This window comes from Pseudopodoces humilis, chromosome 7 (assembly GCF_049639895.1).
Source record: "Pseudopodoces humilis isolate 2021_Gansu_Grassland_sample_001 chromosome 7, ASM4963989v1, whole genome shotgun sequence".
NCBI classification, from domain to species: Eukaryota; Metazoa; Chordata; class Aves; order Passeriformes; family Paridae; genus Pseudopodoces; species Pseudopodoces humilis.
This window is the reverse complement of record NC_142206.1, coordinates 39,641,492-39,660,755: the sequence shown is the minus strand read 5'-3', so window position 1 is coordinate 39,660,755 and position 19,264 is coordinate 39,641,492. Positions and strand designations below refer to the sequence as shown.

General features: G+C 42.2%; 2 protein-coding genes across 2 annotated transcripts; one reads left to right on the top strand and one right to left on the bottom strand.

Moving 5' to 3' along the window:
* Nucleotides 1-281: 281 nt before the first annotated feature.
* COQ6 (coenzyme Q6, monooxygenase) lies at nucleotides 282-9,605 on the bottom strand. Its single transcript, XM_005520273.3, has 12 exons — nucleotides 9,448-9,605; nucleotides 7,539-7,673; nucleotides 6,769-6,827; nucleotides 5,555-5,678; nucleotides 4,983-5,113; nucleotides 4,510-4,617; nucleotides 4,363-4,425; nucleotides 3,925-4,032; nucleotides 3,329-3,531; nucleotides 2,089-2,204; nucleotides 1,571-1,737; nucleotides 282-436 (listed from the first exon to the last, which is right to left on the bottom strand). Exons 1-12 carry the CDS (start codon nucleotides 9,599-9,601, stop codon nucleotides 407-409), a joined length of 1,398 nt encoding a protein of 465 aa, XP_005520330.1. The 5' UTR covers nucleotides 9,602-9,605; the 3' UTR covers nucleotides 282-406.
* Nucleotides 9,606-9,794: 189 nt separating this feature from the next.
* FAM161B (FAM161 centrosomal protein B) lies at nucleotides 9,795-18,159 on the top strand. The gene is made up of 8 exons (XM_005520274.3): nucleotides 9,795-10,102; nucleotides 11,276-11,838; nucleotides 13,547-13,884; nucleotides 14,278-14,396; nucleotides 14,689-14,856; nucleotides 15,338-15,437; nucleotides 16,805-16,935; nucleotides 17,149-18,159. Exons 1-8 carry the CDS (start codon nucleotides 9,954-9,956, stop codon nucleotides 17,237-17,239), a joined length of 1,659 nt encoding a protein of 552 aa, XP_005520331.2. The 5' UTR covers nucleotides 9,795-9,953; the 3' UTR covers nucleotides 17,240-18,159.
* The last annotated feature ends 1,105 nt before the right edge of the window (nucleotides 18,160-19,264 follow it).

Here is a 19,264-nt window from a genome sequence, read left to right as displayed (position 1 = left end):
GAGTGATGGCATAGGTCTAGAAATCTTACCAGAAGAAACGGAAAGTAATTAAGCAGCAAAAGCTGTTAAAAATGAAACAGCAGTTGGAAAAATTCAGCATTGTGTTTGCCAAAAGACAGACAGCTGTTTGTACCTCAGTCTTCAATTCTGGAGGCCCAAATTAAAAGCACATTGTACATTTGTACATTGTACTGTGGCTGAAGACATCGTGGTACTATGGAAAGAAATCCTAAATCCTCTTGAGGAGGGCAAATGAGACAGCTTTTGCATAAACCAGTGGATGATGTAATACACAGCTCAGTTTTATTGTAAATTAAAATAACAATTCAAAGATTCAAGTCAGTCACAGTCCTTTTAAGGGCAGTGCATTCATAGGCAAGCTGCTGACAGGCAGACTGACAACAGATCACTTGCTGGCAAAAGCCATGATTTGCTCCTAAAAGAGAAGAAAAAGACAAGTAATTCATAAGCATGTGTTCTAGAAAGAATGTTCAGGCACCTTCCCTTTCATATAAATGAACAACAGTTCTTGGCCAGTCTTTTTAGCTACATGCAGGGAAACTATCCCTATGTCCTAGAAAATTCTCAAAATTGTAGCATTCCTTTCCTTCCCAAGTAGCACAAAACTGCTATTACCAATGGGTTCTGTGCTCAGAAAATACATTTTTGTTTGTTTTTTTTCTTTTAAACAGAGAAAGAGAAAAAAACTTCTGAGCACTCAAGCAGCAGCATAGTCTTCCTTAATGAAGGCCCCATGCCAGTGGCAGCTGCTCTGCCTTAGGAATGTACTGATTTTCAACTGAGGAAGTGTCTCAACTGTGACCCATAACACAAAGGAAACAGGGCACCTGTGTTTAATATGAAGATGGAGAATAAATGAAATAAAAATCGAAATTCAAAAATGAGAATCTAATTTGCTGGTGCTTGGGAGCTTTGGGAGCAGAGGGCTTAAGGAACCTCACAAAAATTCAGCAACTAGGTTAAGAGGGTGAGGACTTCAGGCAGATAGGCTGCAGAGTGTCTGTGTTTTAAGACTGAAACTCCTCATCACTGCCTTCCTCAGGTAATTTCCATTTTAGAGACTTGAAATTCTGCTATGAGGGAACAATTCACAAGGCAAAACAGCACAGGAACAGGTAAGTGTGGCTGCACACTGCATCTGTGAAGTCATCTAATGTCTTAGTGAAGATGTGGCATCACAGGCCTGTTTTTTCTGTGCATTGCTGGAATACAATTCAAGGTTTGACATTTTAATTCCATAGCAAAATAAAGCCAAAGACTTCTGATGACCTCTAACTCCCAATTGCTGATACAGAACTTAAGATACTTAGATATTTTATATTCCCTTGTGCTGCAGGAAAAAACCCATAAACGTCACCAGTGAGCCATCAGTTATTTAGGAAGTCCTCAAGCACATTAAGGATACAAATCCCCCAGTTTAAACTAGTATTTTCCAATCAAAAATGTTTCATTTAAAACAAACAAACAAACAAAGATCTTTACATGTTGTGCATATTTCATGAATAGTTTTGGACAATTCCTGTAGCTCTCACTGAAGTGAGATCCTTACTTTGACAGGAGGCAGGGCATTTGTTGCTTGCAATCCCCATGTCCTCAGCAACACCAGAGGAACCAGTGTGGTAGAGTACAGCCTTTTTAGCACATCAGTAGCAGCTATCAAGGAGACATTATGCCTCTGTCGTTCTGTTTCAAACTTGAGAAGGTGTTTTAAGGAGCCTGGAAGAGATAATTGAATACTTCTATCACACTTGATGTGCCACAAACAATTGTGTATCTTATCTATAGGGCAGTTTCCTCTGGCAACTGAAAGAACACCAGCTATGGCTCTTCATGTCACCACGTCTCTGCCATCCTGCAGAGTTTTATCGTTTTTTAAAGCAGCTTTAAGATTTTTGGGATGGAAACTGCATCCAAGAATCGTGAACTGCTCCACAGCCAATGGACATCAGAACTTTGCTTCAATAAAGCTTTCAAACACAAGACACCAACACATTTAACCAGAAGTACTGCAGCAAAGGCCTGGAAGACTAATCCTCTTACTGCCACTGTGTTGGCTTGGACCCTTACCCAGATCGCTCCCGTTGAAGGCTGCTGCACTGAGGTGATGAGCTAAACATGCAATATCACCAAAGCCCAGGTTCACTCCTTGTCCTGCAAGTGGGTGGACTCTGTGTGCTGCATCCCTAGAGCAAAAGAAGACAAATTTATTTCCCTTCTTGAAGAAAGCCACAGCAGCTGACATACCCTGGAAGGGATCAGTGTAGCACTCCTCACCTCTTTGCAATGAACCACCTTAGAGCAGCACATGCGCTTTATCCAGTACCTCCTTGCATGCTATGCTGAACTACCTGACTGCCTCTCCAGTTGTAAGAAGCAAGACAAAGGGGAGGTAACAAAAAGCAGGTCTGAAAGGAAAAATTATAAAGAGGTGACTAGCCAAAGTCCTCTCAGATCACGCGTGGAACAGGCCTTTATGTTTTTGTAAGTGACCTCAGCACAACAGGAGCTCTGTTAATGCACATTGCACAAACACAAAGTGGAGAGACATCATGAGTATAAAGGAGAGGTGGGATTGTCATTGAATAGAAATCAAATTGGGTTCTTCTACAAATGGATTTATCTCTAAAGCTCAAAGACAAACACTGATATCGGAGTCACAAAGTTAGAGATATTAAATTAAGTTTTGACATGAAATGCAAGATTGTGTGCTTCACCAAGCTATAAAGCACAGCGTGCTCTCAAGCATAGAGTGGTTCACAGGTTGGAAAGGTGAAAAGTGTACCACACAGAAGTGTAGCACAGCATCCAAGAATTACTAAAAGCTACCACCATACTGCAGCTGGGGCAGAGAAGAAAGCACATGTGACCTTAGACTATAAGAAATTAGGTATTTTCCTGTTTGAATAGGCCACCATACAAAAGTCCCTGATGTCCCACATGGAGTAACTTTTGTCATTTGTGTTCAAGAAAGGTGAGTTTAAAATTCAAGCTGGTGCACAGAATGGCTGGTACAATGTAAGGGGAAGTACAGATCCAGCATGAGACACTGGATTGTTTCACTCGACTGTGCAAACCAGGAAAGGGAAATAATTATCTTTCAATTTACACAGAAAGCACAGATCATGGGCAGAAAGTTACTCATACAAAAGGACATGAGAACACACAGAACAAACTGGAGCTGGGTAAAGTCAAACTGGAACAATATATTATTTCTAACATCTAATTTGCTGACTGGGAGTTGCTATCCTCACGTCATTTCTAACCATGTGCCACCTGCCCAGCCAAGGGCTGCCACTGAGGACCTTACCCGATAAGAGCTACGCGGTGCTGGACATACTCTGTCGCGTGCCCCATTCCAAGAGGGAACGTGGCTCGGCTCTCTGGATCTACTTTAGCAACACTTGGGGGCAGCTGACGGACTGCAGTCCCTGAGGGCTTCAGGAGTGAAATGGCAGAACGGAACATGGCCCCAGCAGTGTCAATGAAGTCAGAGTGGTTTATGTTGCTCCACTGAAACAGACAAATCTTTGGAAGTTGACTCAAACTCGACCCATAAAAGAACCCAGCTGAAAAAATAGGCGAGCTCCAAATACTGAATTTTAACCACTTGGACAAAACTATACGATAGAAAAAACTATCTTCACCATTTTAGGACATACAAATTTCCAACTAAGATGAGCCTACTCTTCCTACCTTTTGGAAATTTAGGTTAACTTCTGTGACTTCCAGAACTAACCTAATTTAGTCCCAAGGGGTCATCTTTTATTTGCTAAGTGCCTCTTTAATATCATTCTCACCAGAGGAAGGAACTTCAAAATCCACCTCTCCCATTACTGTTGTTTAAGCTACAGGATTCTGTTCTATTTCTTAAAGCCTTTTCCCTGTCAGGAGGCTGATACTCACAAAGGCAGAGTTGATGCTATCCACAAAGCTTTCCTCATCCATAGTGAGAAGTTCTGCTGCATGGTCATGAGATGTAGACCAGACCAGCGAGCTGGCAGTGTCAGATAGCTAGTTTAAGAGAATGTCAAGGGAAAATACCAAGAGAAAAAGAAACAAAAATAAATATTCAGTGCAAAGATTTCCCCACTGCCCTGCCTCACACCAATCCTTCTGAAAATTACAGTTCCAGCCCAGCTTGTTACAAGCTGGTCCCAAGTACACTGGGAAATGCCAAGGTGAAAGTGAGACAGCAGGAGGGGAAAAATGCAACAAATGAAGAGTAAAAGGCAGATAAGGAAATTCTTAAGAGACAGAACCAACACAGAAAGGCATGGACAGAAATAAAGTTATTAGACCACAAAAATTTTTAAAAACATTAAAAAAATACAGACACCTTACCGGAAGAAGCGCAATTGGCCCGGTGGGAAGGAACCGCTGCCATGCTACATTGTTGTTTGTGGCCTACAGTGGAAAGAAGCCAGTGGACAGCCAGATCACCCTCTTATGTTCTACTGCTTATGAAGAGTCAGTTTAACAGAATTTTACCTCAGATAAATAGAGAGTTGCCACCACAGCTGACTGGTCATACTGATGTTCAATGTTCTTAATTTCAGCTTCCTTCCGGACCATGGAGTTATGGCCATCTGCACCAATCTGTAAAACAAAGAGATGCAAAGCAACTTCTTCAGCAGCTCCTAGAAAGAATTGGAGCTAATATTTCACTCTAAAAACCTCAGCCTGCATCTATATGTATGTCTGTTCATTCAGGAAGAAAAAAAAATCCCCCGAAACGAGAAGAGGTGGCCCCTTCTGCTCCTCTCGAATTCAACAGCATCTCCTTGCTGGCAGAGAGAAGGCCATGCCCAGTGTCCCACACCCTCTCTGACAGGGTTAGCCACTCACCTCACTCTAGCACTCCACATGGGTGGAGTGGCACACATGGAATCAGAACCAAACCCAGTGGAAAGGACTTAGGTTAGAGATGACACCTTATCAAGAGAAATAAAGAGTTTAGTTACCAGCAGCTTGGTCTGAAGTCTGCGTCCATCAGCTAACTCAACTTGGACCCAAGGGCTTGTGCCACAGCTGTGGAAAGGAAGGGGCCAGGTGTACCCAACTGCTTTGCTCCTGTAGAACACCTCCACCCGGTCTGATGGGAACACAGAGTACCAGGGTCAAAGCAGGATATGGACAGGAAAAAAGGAAACATCGCTACAACAGCCACGGCCACGCGTGTCTTAACAGCACTCTTGGAGCTCACCCTACAATTCTCAAGGCACCCCAAAAGAACAGATATAGATAACCCCTTGTCACTGCAAGGCCTGCTCTGGACAAGGAGCTACAGATCTTTTAATTAAGTCCAGTTTTGGAGAGACTGTATTCTGGAGAACTACATATGCAAGTGCTTTTCCTGCTCTGTAGCCTTTGGAAGTCAGATTTCTCCCTCCCTTCCCAATTCCAAAAGCTGCCCATTTCTCAAGAGTTACTTGTTAGATGAATTTCTGCCTCTCAAGACTTAGTACGCACAATAGAAGGCAAGTAACAGAAAGCTATCTGCAGGAAATAAAGCATTGAAGAAGTTGTGCACTACCTGCTACTGCATCTAACTGTTTTGTGAGAGCAGACATAATGACATCATTCTCCACTATGTAACCCATGTCATCTAAGTCATCTTTCTCAAAAACGATCATGGCTTCTGAACAAGCATCCCACACCTACAAAGAAAAAATACATCACATGAAGCTATGTGATAAAGAAGTCCGTTTCAGGGACTTAACAGCAAAAAGACATAGTCATCCAGAAATATAGAACTAGAGGAAACATCCTGGATTACTCTCCATTTCCAGCTACTAAAGTGCACCAAATAACTAATTTCATTAAATGGTTTAACTTAAGCTCAAAAATAATTCCAAGTCAAGTTTTCTATCCCTACTTTTCTGTTACATAATTGACATATAAAGTTACCCTACAACCTTGCTGTGGGTTAACCCCAGCAGGCAGCTCAGCCCCACGCAGCTGCTTCCTTACTTCCACTCACTGGGATGAGGAACAAAACTGGAAGGATGAAAGTACAGAACTCATTTCTGGAGGTAAATGCATTACAATAGGAAAAGCAAAAGCCACATGTGCAAGCAAAGCAAACCAAGGAATTAAATCACTGCTTCCCAAGGGCAAGCAGGTGTTTAGCCATCTCCAGGAGAGCAGGGCCCCATCAAGCACAATGGTTACTTGGGAAGACAAACGCCATCACTCCAAACTTCCCATCTTTCCTTCTTCTTTTCCTCAGCTTTTACTGCTGAGCATGACACCATATGGTATGGATTATGAGTCAGTGTACCCTGTGTACCCTCCCATCTTCTTCTGCACCCCCAGCCTGCTCACTCGCAGGGCAGTGTGAGAAGCAGAGACAGCCTTGGCACTGTGTAAGCACTACTCAGCAATAGCTAAAACATTCCTCTGTTATCAACAGTTTTCAACACAAATCTGAAACACTGTCCCATACAAGCTACCATGAAGAGAAGAAACTCTATTGCAGCCAAACCAATACACCATTATTTCCTGGCTAATACCCATGCCTCAATATCTACAGCTGCCATTAGGAATCCACCTTTCAGCCTGTAATGTCAAGACCCCAAGGACAGTTACTATTGAGCAGACTGCTACTCACAAAAAAGGTACAGAAATGAGCATAAGCATGACCTGCCCTTTACCATAGAAAGAAAAACCTTTGTATCATTGATGTAAGTAATTTTGATATTCAGAGTAGACAGACATGTGGTGTGTCTGCAGTCCTAAGTCAGGCACCTGCATTCGCTGGAATGGTTTGAGTCTCAGGCTGCAGACATGATCCCAGGCACCACAGCCTGAAACAGAAAAAGGACATGAATACATGGAGATACAGTTCACATGTGACACTGAGACCAAAACAAAACTGAAGCTCACTCCACACTCTCCTCCACCCTCCCGACTATGCTCAGGCTTGGCTTGCACCATCCCTAGTGCCATGTCTGCCTCAGTCTATCACAGCTGCTATCACAGCTCCAGAATCACATTTTTTACTGTTAACACAAGCCAGCAGGAAAGAAACAAGAGCTCTCCATGAACCTCTGACCTAACAGACAACTCTAACTGTTCCACCACTGAGTAATAAAACAGACACAGAAATGCACACCCATTATTGTATAGAACATTTCTTTCTCCATAAGGAACCAAGACTCAAATATATCTTTAAAGTGACAATTAATCCTCAACAATTGAAGACTGAGTTACCAGACTACAAAACACTAAGCTGCTTTTATGAATTGAACACTGCAGGTGCTGTAAAGAGCACCTTACAACCTCTCACTAGCCTAAAGTCACAAATACTTACATAATAACAAATCAGACCAAGATACCAGAACTCAGATCCATGTTATCAAGGTAATTTGGATTTAATAACCATAACCAGCTTGTAGAGACAAAGGCAATTCTATTGATGTTAGGGTAAAGGCAGCACATGATCAAAAGGGGTTTTGTTTAAACAAAGGCAGCTCAAATATAAATGTTAAAAATGCAAACAGCAAAATCATACTTACTGCTTAGGAGGGTTGCTGATCCTGGGGAGATGGAACTGACCCTGTTACTGTAACTGTCTGGCATGTGACTGTATTCTTTCCTGGGACCAGCCTCCAGCAAAGCAATCTTTTTATCATGGAAGTGAATGTCATGCCCTAAAGTAAGCAAATACATGCTTTGTTACAATGCTCCTGCAAAAATCTCAAAAACAAAACAACTGAGATTTTGTAATAAGAAAGAGCAGATGCAACACTTAATAAAGAAATACATATACAATACAGGTTTTGACCAGGCAAGTATACTTTTGTATGTTAAAGTTTTACAAGTACAGTCCTATTATTGAGATGGACAACTCTTCTGCAGCTAAAGCAAGGATTACGTATTTTCCTTTTACATAAACCTTACATTTTTGTACAAATTTGTGCCATTTTTTAATGAAAATTAATTACTGGAATATTATCAAGTGAAATCTGTAATGTTTATTCCATGCACAGAACACATTTTCCAGAGCTTAAAGATAAATTCTCCTTTTAGAAAAAGAGATCAAAATAAAACTTCTGTGATGCATAGCAATTACATTAATATTTTCTCTGTCCTTACATTCTGACAATGGAATAGCACAGGCAGTTTAGACTTTAAACCTTAAAAAGTTAAAGAGAACTGAGAAAAAAAACGAAGACTCAAGTGTAAAACACTGCAGCTGAGCTGGCCACGCTTGCAGCATCCAATCACTACAGATGTAGAAGATGTCCACCACTGAGGACAGAAGTGGTCTCCTTGCAACATCTAGAGTTTACTGCTACAGCAGCCCTAAAGACAGCAGTGTTGTGGGCATATTTTCTAGATTATGCAAGTAATAACCTCATCTACTGAGAGGTCCCAAACCTGCTTGTCAGCCTTAGATATCACTGCTGGAGGGGATCCTTATGCTGTCTCAAGTCCACTGTGCTCTTGTTTAACAATACAAGCAGAACTTAAGCTTGCAACGTAAACCCTTATACTTTCAAAGCACTTATTGCTCAGGATCTTTGATCTTCTGTGCACTATTTTTTTTAGGTTTCTGTCACTACTGCACTCTTCTGAATCCATGTTGCAAATAAAGAAGCAGACAGTACTCTCAGGATCTCTAATGATACAAAGCAAGCAGAAATCCATTTTAACCTGGTATTCCAGTGTTTAAAATACAGGGCTAGAGAATGAAACTTGGGATCAGATAATAATGATTAGAGGGATGTGGCACCTCTCCTACAAAGGCTGAGAGAATTTGGTTTGTTCTGCCTGGAAGAGATGGCTTAGGAGTGACTGAATTGTGGCCTTACAGTACCTGAAGGGAGCCCACAAGCCGGACAAAAAGGGAATTTTTACATCATCTAGTGACAGGACAAGGGGGAATGAATTCAAAGTGAGAGTAGGATTAGGTTAGATATTAGGAGGAGGTTCTTTGCTGTGAGGGTGGTGAGGCACTGGAACAGGCTGCTCAGAGAAGCTGTAAATGTCCCAACCCTGGAGGTGTTTGAGGCCAGGCTGCATGTGGCTGAGAGCAACCTGGTCTATGGAAGGTGTCCCTGCACACAGCAGGGGCTGGGAACTAGGCCGTATTTAAGGTCCCTCCCAACCCATTCTATCATTCTATAATCAGAAAAGCATTTTCATCTACGGGTGACTTTATCCATCAGCTATTTAAAGATGAGCATATTTGACAAAAACACTACAATGTATAAAACTCCATTAATGGCTCCCTTAACAGCTGTGCACGCCCACGGATACGGCTAGGCTCATCACTGACCAGCTCACCAAACAGCTTTAGGTCAACTTTAGAGCGTTGTCACACGAGGACGCAGGATCAAAGAGATCCCACAGCAGGATCCTGGACATTGGGATCCTATACACGGTTATCTCTCATCGCGGGTGAGAGTGTCACAGTCTTACCCAGCACGGCGGCCATGGCGCTCCCGACCATGCCCCCGCCCGACACCACCACATCGTAGAGCGGCGGGGCGGAGGCGGTGGAGCGGAGCGGGGCGCGGGGCCCGGCCCTGAGGCGCGCAGTGAGCGGGGCCCGCAGCCCGCGCAGCGCCGCCATGGCGCGGAACTGACGGCGGGCGGAAGTGGCGCCGCGCAACCATGACAACGGCTGTGCGCGCCTCCGGGCTCGCGTCCGATTGGCTGTCTGAGGCCAAGTGGGCGGGCCCGAGCGCCTCCGGCCGCGCTGATTGGTGCGGGGCGGGGGTGGGGCGGACTGAGGCGGTGGCCCGCAGGCGAGCGGGGGGCCCGGCCGCGGCGCTCCCGGGTGGGGAGGCGGGGTCGCAACCCCAAAACCGGCACTTGCCGATTTATTTCATTTCTTCCAGGTGACGCGATATCCCCTCAGGCTGTAACACGCCGACTCCTGCGTTTCCCGCCGCCGGGCAAGGAGCTGGGAGCATCCTCTCGGGATGGGGGGCCGGCGGTCTCCGTTAGAAGCGGGCGTACCGTGCCAGGCAGAGTTATGGGGTGACCTCGGGGTGTTCGAAGAAGATGAGGAGCTGGAGGGTTTCAGGAGGGAGGCGGAAGTTCTGCGTGAGAAGCTGAGGGAGGCTCTCAGGTAGGATGATACCTGGTAAGGATGTCAGGATGGAGTGCAGGATTCCTTCTCCTCCTGGCCAGTGAAGAGGCGGAGCATGAAGTCCCAAAATGCACGTGTATAGTTCCAACACACTGGCCACAAGTGCAGTCACAGCAGGGAGGATGGGGTCAGTAGGTCCCCACGTAAGCAGCATTCACATAAAACACGAACAGCACAAATCCCCGCCTCACTCATCAGCTAATCATGCTTCAAATGTGCCAGCAGTTCACACACGTTTCTATCCAGTATTCAGTCTTCAGAGCTGTGGGCTTTCCAAGGTCGAGCTCTCAGCTGACTTTCCTTGTGATTAGTCTAGCTTGGCATTCACTAGCAGGTCACACATGCACACTCTTACAGAGGAAATAGTTTATGAAGGAGACTGCAGCAATCACCAGCAAGTGTATTGACCAAGAGTCTGTTCACACATGATCTGCACCTTCTGTCTCCCCCACTTTTTTCCCCTCCTTCCTGTTCTTGGTTCATTCTGATTCACGTTGATCCTTCCTTTTGCCTGCATTTATTCTTTCCCTAAAATCTAAGTTTCATTCACTTTCACAATTATCCTCAGACATCCTATGAGAAGCTGGCTATTTTAATGAGACCCAGGATAGTCTCAGGCGGGTTTTTTTTCTTATTATCGATAATATGGTCATCTCAGGTACAAAGTTTCTAGCTGAACCTCTCAAACATCACACTAAACTCAAGTTTCTTGTAATGACATTCCCATCAGCATCCCAGGAATGCAAGCATTTGGTACTGTTTGTTAGGATTTGTGCATCTGTGTGCCTGATTGCCTCTCGTGCGTTTGTCTATTATGGTCAGTAGCTATTAGCAAGATAGCCCTAAAGTTGGAACTTGATGGTTTGCTTGTGGCCTTTCTGGCAATAGAGTGCTAGCAGCATAATAAATTGCATGACAAATCTAAGTAGGCCTAACTTCCATTTTAGACTTGGAAAACAAAACAAGCAAAGCTTTGCTCATGAACTTTGGTAGCAGAGCAAAATATGGAGCCTGAGAATGACAAACCCTAGACCTGTCTTTTAAAAACCTGTTCAGCCTACAGTGTCTTTCTCTTAATCAATAGTGTCTCCCTTCTTTAAATTGTTTTTTAATAATTTCACTTATTTCCCCTTCATAATGTCTTTGTCTTAGTCATACATCTGGTAACATAAGGCAGTCCAGTTCTTTGACCGACCTCACCTCAGACAGTGCCTGGGATCAGCAAAAGCCTCACTTGTTTCCTAAGTCCCGCTTGAGGCCAAAAAGCGCTTCATCTCCCTGGATTCCTTCTATCACCATCCCTCAGCCTTTCAAAATGACACTACGGGAAGCTCGCAAAAAGTCTGAGTTGATGAAGTCATACATGTTTCTTGAACTAGACAAACCAAGAGACAAAAGGCAAAGCCAGGATGAAGCTGAATGTCAGAAACAATTCCGGGCACAGCCTGTACCTGCACATGTGTTTCTGCCCCTTTATCAGGAAATAATGGAGCAGAATGAGATTCGCAGGCAAGCAGCAACACAGAAAAGAAAGGAGCTGCTACTCTCAACACAGCGGCCCTTCAGTTTTCTGGAGAAGGAAGAGAAAAAGAAAGAAGCTATCAGACAAAAATTCCTGTCAGCAGCAGCCCCAAATGAGAGCTCCAAACAGAAGCAAGCCAGTAAAAAAGTTCCTAAATCTACTTATGACTCACTTCTTGGAGATAAACTCAAAGGTAACATGCCAGGGCTCTTTCTGTAAAAACACCTCCCTGCCTGTCCTTTGCTGTTTCCATGCTGGGAGGTAAGATCATGGCCTGTAGGACATCACTTGGAGCCTAAGGCCATTGTCCCCTGGTGTTGTCTAGTCTCCTGTGTGTCACTGGTCATTACATTTTGTTTAGATACCCTTGCAGTAGAGCGCCCTAAATTTAGTAGTCTTGTATCAGTGTCGGCAACAGCAGTTCTGTTCCACTTCCCAGAAAACGTGGGCACATTGAGCTCTTCAGACAGATTTCCATACCCACTTTGCTGTAGATCATGACAGTTTGGGAATCTTTCCCTGCACTCGATTCCATACCTTTGGTTACACTAAAGGGACAGAGATGATTTGTGGCACAAACATGAAGACAGATGTAGTGCCATAGGTCTCCAAGGTCCATGCAGTATCTTAGATCTGACAATTTTACTCCTACCCAAGTCATCAATTGTGCACAGAACCCCTAGGAGAGGAGAAAAATATTTCCTGAGCCCAAATCAGGCAATTAGTTTGGTTCTGAGTGTAGTAGTCCAGTCTCCTGCCATTCTCTGATGTTTCCACGTGCCTTCCCACTTGCACTGGCTCAAGCGCCAAAACAGGGAAGTAGCTGCCAGGACCATTCTCGTCAGGACAGCCAAGGAAATGTTACTGATCCTTGCTTGCTTTCAGATTGGCTTAAGCCACCACAGTTGAAAGTTTGAAGTAAGCAGTTCAGACTTGACACTTGAATGTGGGAACTAAGCCAGTCCTTAATAATTCTCATGGCTTTTCTCATCCTTTTCTCCTTTTTTACTGTTTCCCAGTGATTTCTTCTTGAGGACACACCAGTTCAGTTTGCATCAGAAAACATTCTGTTGGGGTGTACTAACCTAAAAGGATTAGAAAGGTAAAAGGCAGCAAAGGACACACCTTTGTTTTATTTCTATCTGTCATATGAGAAGGGAGGAGAAAGGAACATTTCATACTTGAGGCAATTAATCCCTATAAATTGACTCAAAACCATCTTATTTTGCAAACAGCAGTATTTTTTTCCTTAAAAGCAAAAAACCAACCCCCAGCCAACTGTCTGCATTTTCACAGAAATGAAGCTGCACAGGGGAGGACTTCAGTTTGATGTTATAATCTGAAACATATTGTATGGGAAGTTTGTCACGGAAATCACAAAACGTGATCTATCTATCAAATGTTCCTTACTTAAAAGCCTTTCCAATAGAGACAATTATTGCTGGAGTTTACATAGAAAAGCCATCATCTGTTACAAGTATACTTGAACAACTCATTTGTACCACACAATCGACACAGCTGTAAGTCCCATATAAATAGTATGGGACTGGTATGGAAGATTAACACTTCTGCAAGACAAAGGAGACAAAGGGTGCAAGTTACCTGGGACCCCTAAGAATGGGAGAAGTCCTGTTCAATTATTGCTCCAATAATTAAGAGATATGTAGAGAATAATTCCTAAGAAAGAGACCCTACCATGGTTTTACTGGCATGTTTGAATTGTTTTTCCCTGGAAGGCAGAGGAGAGAGGGGCTGAAAAGGGGGGGAAGGAGAGCACAGGATTTGGTCTCTCCCTGTATGTATAGCTGACATCATAATGGAAAGTTCAGACTTGGGCAGTGGCCATTTCACAGCCTTTTATCACTTATACTCTTCTCATTGCTTTCCTTTTGATCCTTTAGAAGCTGAACTCTACAGGGAAATCCGTATTCAAATGAGAGCAAAGGATTTGCTCAAGAGCTCTGTAGCTCCTATAGATACCGGCAACTGTCGGAGGGAACCTCAGTCCCGAACTGCTACCAGAACTAAGCAGGAAAGACTTGGCTTCTTACAGGACAAAAGTTTCAGCTTCAAACCAAGGGTTAATCCAACAGTACCAGATTTTGAAGAACTTTACTGGGCATTTCAGAGGAAAACAGTAAGGAGACAAGAACTCAAAGAGCCAACTCGTAATAAGCCATTCAAGCTAAGAACCTCCAATCTCCATGCCAGGCAGAGGCAGGCTAATGAAAAGATTAAGGTGAGATACCTGGATATTTCTGTGGTACTGCTTTTTCCGATCAATATACCAACTTCTCAAGTTTATAGCATTTAATTATTAATGGTTAACATCCTGTGACCTCTGACCTTGTATTGAGAGTACTGCAGAATTCTAGGACAAACAAGAACAAAATTCTACACAAAGAGATGAGCTATGACAGCAAAGGCTCAGTAACCCTTTCATAGCTCTAATCATGTCTCCTTCCCCTTGTCCCTCAGCCCATCCACATGTAAATCTCTGCTGATGGAAGAGAGAAGAATGAGTGCATTCTCATACCCCAGCTGTTCTCTTTGGTAGGCAAATAACAGAGGAGATTCTGTACTAGCAACCGTCTGTGAACAAATACACTGAATGAAGTTTCATTTCTTTCAGGATTCTCAGAAGCTTTCAGTGCAAAAAAGTCACTCTCTGCCTGGACTTTCCTCTCTCTCTTCCAACACCCTTCCTGTGCATATTACAGATGCAACTAGAAAGAGGGAATCAGCTATTAGGTAGGTAGAAAAGTTTGTCTACAAGACTGTACAACTACTGACCAATATGGAGGAAAAACCACCAGTGTTTTCCCTCATCACATCAACTACATCAAAATACATTTCCTAAATGTTTCCCTGTCTTCTTTCTTTGCTAAGTCTTGCTCTGTCTCCCAGTTGCTTTGGAAACTGCATACTTGTATGGCTGAAATTTTGTTTTTTCTCCTTAGAGGACTACAAAAGTGAAACTCCCAGCTAGCATGTGGTCTGGCAGTCCACATGGACTCATCAGTAACTTTTTTTTTCTATATAGATATGCCCAAGATAACAAAAAGGAAGGGGACAAAGAAGGAATTTATTGGCTGGAGAAACACAAAATGAAGTGTCAAGCTATGCAAAAGTCTGTGAACAGCCGAGCAAAAGCCCTTGATCCTCATAAAAGTCTGGAGGAAACACAAAAGGAGAAGTCAAAACAGAACAGGTCAGTATCCTACTCTGCACAAAAATAACTGTTTGCTCTACTGAGGATCATCGGATAATTCTTTAGGACAGATTGAGTCTAAAAATAGCCTAACCTTTTTTGGCTGTTGTATCCATTACACATTCATTTGGATATCTTGACAATTCCATACTTCTCCTTCCATACAGAACCATTTCCTTTAGATTAACATTTGTACAAATTAATTTGTACAAGCCAGTCAACTGTAATGTGTAAGATGGTAAAGAATACATAAGAGACAAGATTTTCTAAAAATGTGAACACTGTTTGCTTGCTTGCAGTCTAGAAGAGCTTTGCTAATCAGTCCTTTACTTGTGAGCAATAGGGGTTTTTTTCCCAGCATTCAGAATCAAGAGAAGTACCAAAGCAATTTAAAGAATGAAACACTTTCTGAGAATTAATTATTCCTGATCAGCTACAGTCAGAGGGAACCTATAGTACACAGGCAATTTTTCCATTTCAGGCAAAATATACAAGACAGAACAAAAGAATACAGAAAGGAGCTGGAAGAAATGCAGCTGCGAGTCAAGAACAGACCATTCCTCTTCGAACAGGTCACCAAGGTAACTGGTCAAAGTCCCAGAGTGTTTCTGGGCAACAGGATAAATTGTCTTTCATTTAAGACAGGCATTAAGAAATCCAGTCTCAAATTAATTAATGGATAAGAAGGTACAAATGGTTGCATAGTCTCTGGACTGCACGCAAAATAATACATGGAAAATCCACCAAAGTATAATTTAAATTCCTTCCTACCACTTGAAAAAAACATTCAGGCTTATTTCTAGGAGCTTGCCAGTTCCTAGTATGTACTGCAATCACAGTATATGGTCTGATCAAAATCAAGGCCTTATCACACCAGAAGTTAAATAAATACCTATTCTGCACCTGAATACCATAGACTACAGTCTGGAGATGCAAAACTTTTTCTTAAAACTCTTTCCAGTTAAGCACTTTTCCTTTGTATCTCTACTGCTATGGCAGGACATTAATGATGGTTATGTTGCTTTTATCACCTGTAGGCTTTGCAATCTGGGGCTGCATTCAGCACATCTCACCCATCACACGGTATCCAGCTGCAAATCTCTACTGCACCTGAAGTGTAGATACAATCTGTACTGTTTTTCCCTGGGTTTTCTCTTTCAGTTCCAAGTCTTTGCAGGAACTACAGCTGGTTAGAGACAGTGACAATACATGGACAATATGCTGATTTAAAATTTCTCAACAGAAAGTACCCTCCTGGATCAGGCTTTCTGTTCTGATAATGGAGGCAGAGAACACACATGTATGATAAATACTGGTAATATTTCCATGTACCAGATGGATAAGAATTCACCTTTAGCAATAGTGTTCACTCATGTTGATACTAGGTTTCTATCCTTCCTTATTGAACACCTTAATCTTTAGGGACTGGCCAGTCCCTCTGGAAAACCCTCATCTCAGACTACATTGACTTGCAAGGTTCATTTGGAGGCAGTGAGGATATAGGATCCAAGATGCTTGTTTTTAAATTGAGCTGATATGAAGCTATTTCACAGGCACTCTCCCATTTATTAACTTCACTGTTGTTAGTTCTTACCACTTACAAGCAAATGTGCTTACAGGATTTCACACAACTCTGTTTTTGCACATGTTTTTTTGAGTGTCAGAGTTTGGACTCAGACACGAGTATACCAGTCTGGTAAGACTGGAATGTGGTAGGAGGAGAACAGAAGAAGGAAGTAAAAAAAGAACTGAAGCAGGAAAATATGAGCTCTGGCTTTGAGAGATGTTAGACATTGTCCTATTGTACTGTATGGATTACAAAAGTTTTGGACAGGAGGTTGTGTTGTCCTCTTGTCCCCATTAGGAGCGTCAGATGTGCACTTCAAAACAAGTTGAGTGCTAAGGGGAATCCCCAGTTCTGTGTATTTACTAAGTTTCGATTTCACAGCAAGATGCTCGACAAGGAGCAGAGCGTCGCTACAGACGCACCCTCCAGCAGGTTGGCCTAAGCGAAGAATTTGTAAGGAAAAAAGGGAAAGATGCCACTGACTTGCTGGAAGAAGAATCTGATGTTCACAGGTAATAAAAACAATGCAGTACAGCTCTTTTGTCTGTGACTAAAAATATTTTCCTTGCTCATTAATGCATTCCAGTTTTTCTATAATCTAGTGTAGGAAAAATTAAACCAACTTCACTGCTGTTATTTAAGCATTGTGGCCTCTCTCTCCAAATTGCTATTTCATATGCATGGGGCAAACCATTTCTAGTATTTGACCATCACTGTTTCTGCAGGCTGCCTGAGCCTCGGGGTGAAAAGGATGACTGTACTGAACAGGAAGGAGTATCTCAGGAGGAACAGAGCACAACGGGAGTGGCAACATAAAAGCTCATAGAAGAATCCATCAATCAGCTCTTAATTTTTTTTGTTCAAGATTCTCCAGGTTAATCCTCAGGAATTTAATAGTCTAAGCTAACACCTAAGAATTGCAGTGGGGTGAGATGGGAGAATTTAGTAAAGGAAGAAAACAACTGTTTAGAGTATGTATTGTTCAGCCCAGCAAACCCTGCAGCCTCCCTTAGTCTTCAAAAGTGTCCCTTGTGTGAGCTCTTTCACTTTAATGGGCAACAAAACAAGTTAGAGGTTGAAGCACTATCTTTGGATAAAAGTAGATATGAAAGATTGAAGAGGTGCATTCTCTAGTGTCAGCTCCTTGCATTCATGCCTCAGAAGCACACAGGAAAGGGAGAATGCCTTTCACTGTGCTAAAAATTGTTTTAGACACATATGTGGTAGAATGTTTTAAAACAAGGTATTTCTACAAAAACAAGTATGAGGATTTGACCCACCTTGGGTGAAGACTCAGAGAAGTCTTTGGTGTTAATTCTTCATTCACCCACTACCTGCTCTGCTTCTTCCCCCCATTACTAAGAAGCAATAGTCTTGCTATATAAAAAAAATCTCCCATGTTTCATGATTTGAAAGTGTTTCAACATATTACCAATTTAGGTCATTAATTTGGCCCAAAAAACAACCAAAATGAAACAGTGCATCACTTTGAATTATTGTTTTTCTAATTGTATGATTACTGTGATATCAAAGATGGATTTTGGAGGAAAAAAGATGAGGTATTGCCTGCCAGCACGCTGCACTCAAATGCCTACTGCATCTTGAATGGTGTATTTCACACTTTTAGTGATTTCCCTTTACTCAGCACTAAAAACCATTTCAAAAATAAAAATCCTTGCCACCTGGAATGTTTTCTGAAAATTTTGCACTTTGACATTAAAATATTTTTAAATGGATATCATGTTTCTGTATTGCTCAATTTCCCTTATCAATCATCTTTTCCTCACTTACTTAAGTAGATGTGTCTCTTTTGACCTCAATCCTTTTTTCCTTACACTGTAACACCACAGCCTAATTATCAAATCAGAAAGACAGTACCTGTCAGAGCTACCACATTAGACAAAGATATAAAACTGAAATAATGTAATTTTTAATCATAACAAAGTATTAAATCCAAGTATTTGTGGCCCAGGGGTTTCATACTGCTACATTACAGGCTGAATGCACCACACTGCAATATCGTTGTTTGTGACTCAGTCTCCACACTGAGAGCAGGCTTAAGCTCCTTGGCAGGTTCCAGGAAGGCTGTTACCAGTGTACTGGTTCCTGCACAGGTTTAATTGCATAGGACATACAGAGGCTGTTCCTTCTCTGGGTACCCCGTGGAAAAGAGCAGTGATGTAACCATGCTGTCACTGTGCCTTGCCACATTGAAAGAGGAAGGAAAGAAGATTACTTCCATGCTCTAAGTCTGTGGTTTAAACCCTCTTTGTATGGATATATTTGGAGCAGTGGGACTGAAATTTTAATACATACATTTTAAAGGGTATTTACTAAAACTGGTTAATGGTGCTGAAAAAAGAAATCTCTTTTTTCAAAAGAAAAAAGTATGTGAAGTGAAAAGGGAAACCGTAAGAAGTGAGGAAAGAAAGTTTAAATTATTATGCCATATCATTTTAAACAAATACTAAGGTGACATGCATGAATATAATAACAAATAAATTAAAGTCTTCATATTGATCCCTAAACAGAAATTGCAGAAATGTGATGAAAGTAAAAGCATCAGGCTAAGTAACTGAAACTCACATCTCTTGCTAAACAAAGTTTTGTTCTGAAAGGAGGATTACATTTCTGTAATCCTAAAAGAGAGCTGTAGTCTCTTAATATGTCTCAAAAATGGTATGGAAATAAAGAGTTTCAGCTATAGTTTTGGATTTTTGTATTGTATGAAAACATTTGCTTATATTCATTTACAGCCCTTTCAGCTAACCTACAAAAATACTGTAGAGAAGAAGACATCTCACTGGAGTATCTTCCATCAATTGCTGAGACGGCAGCCAA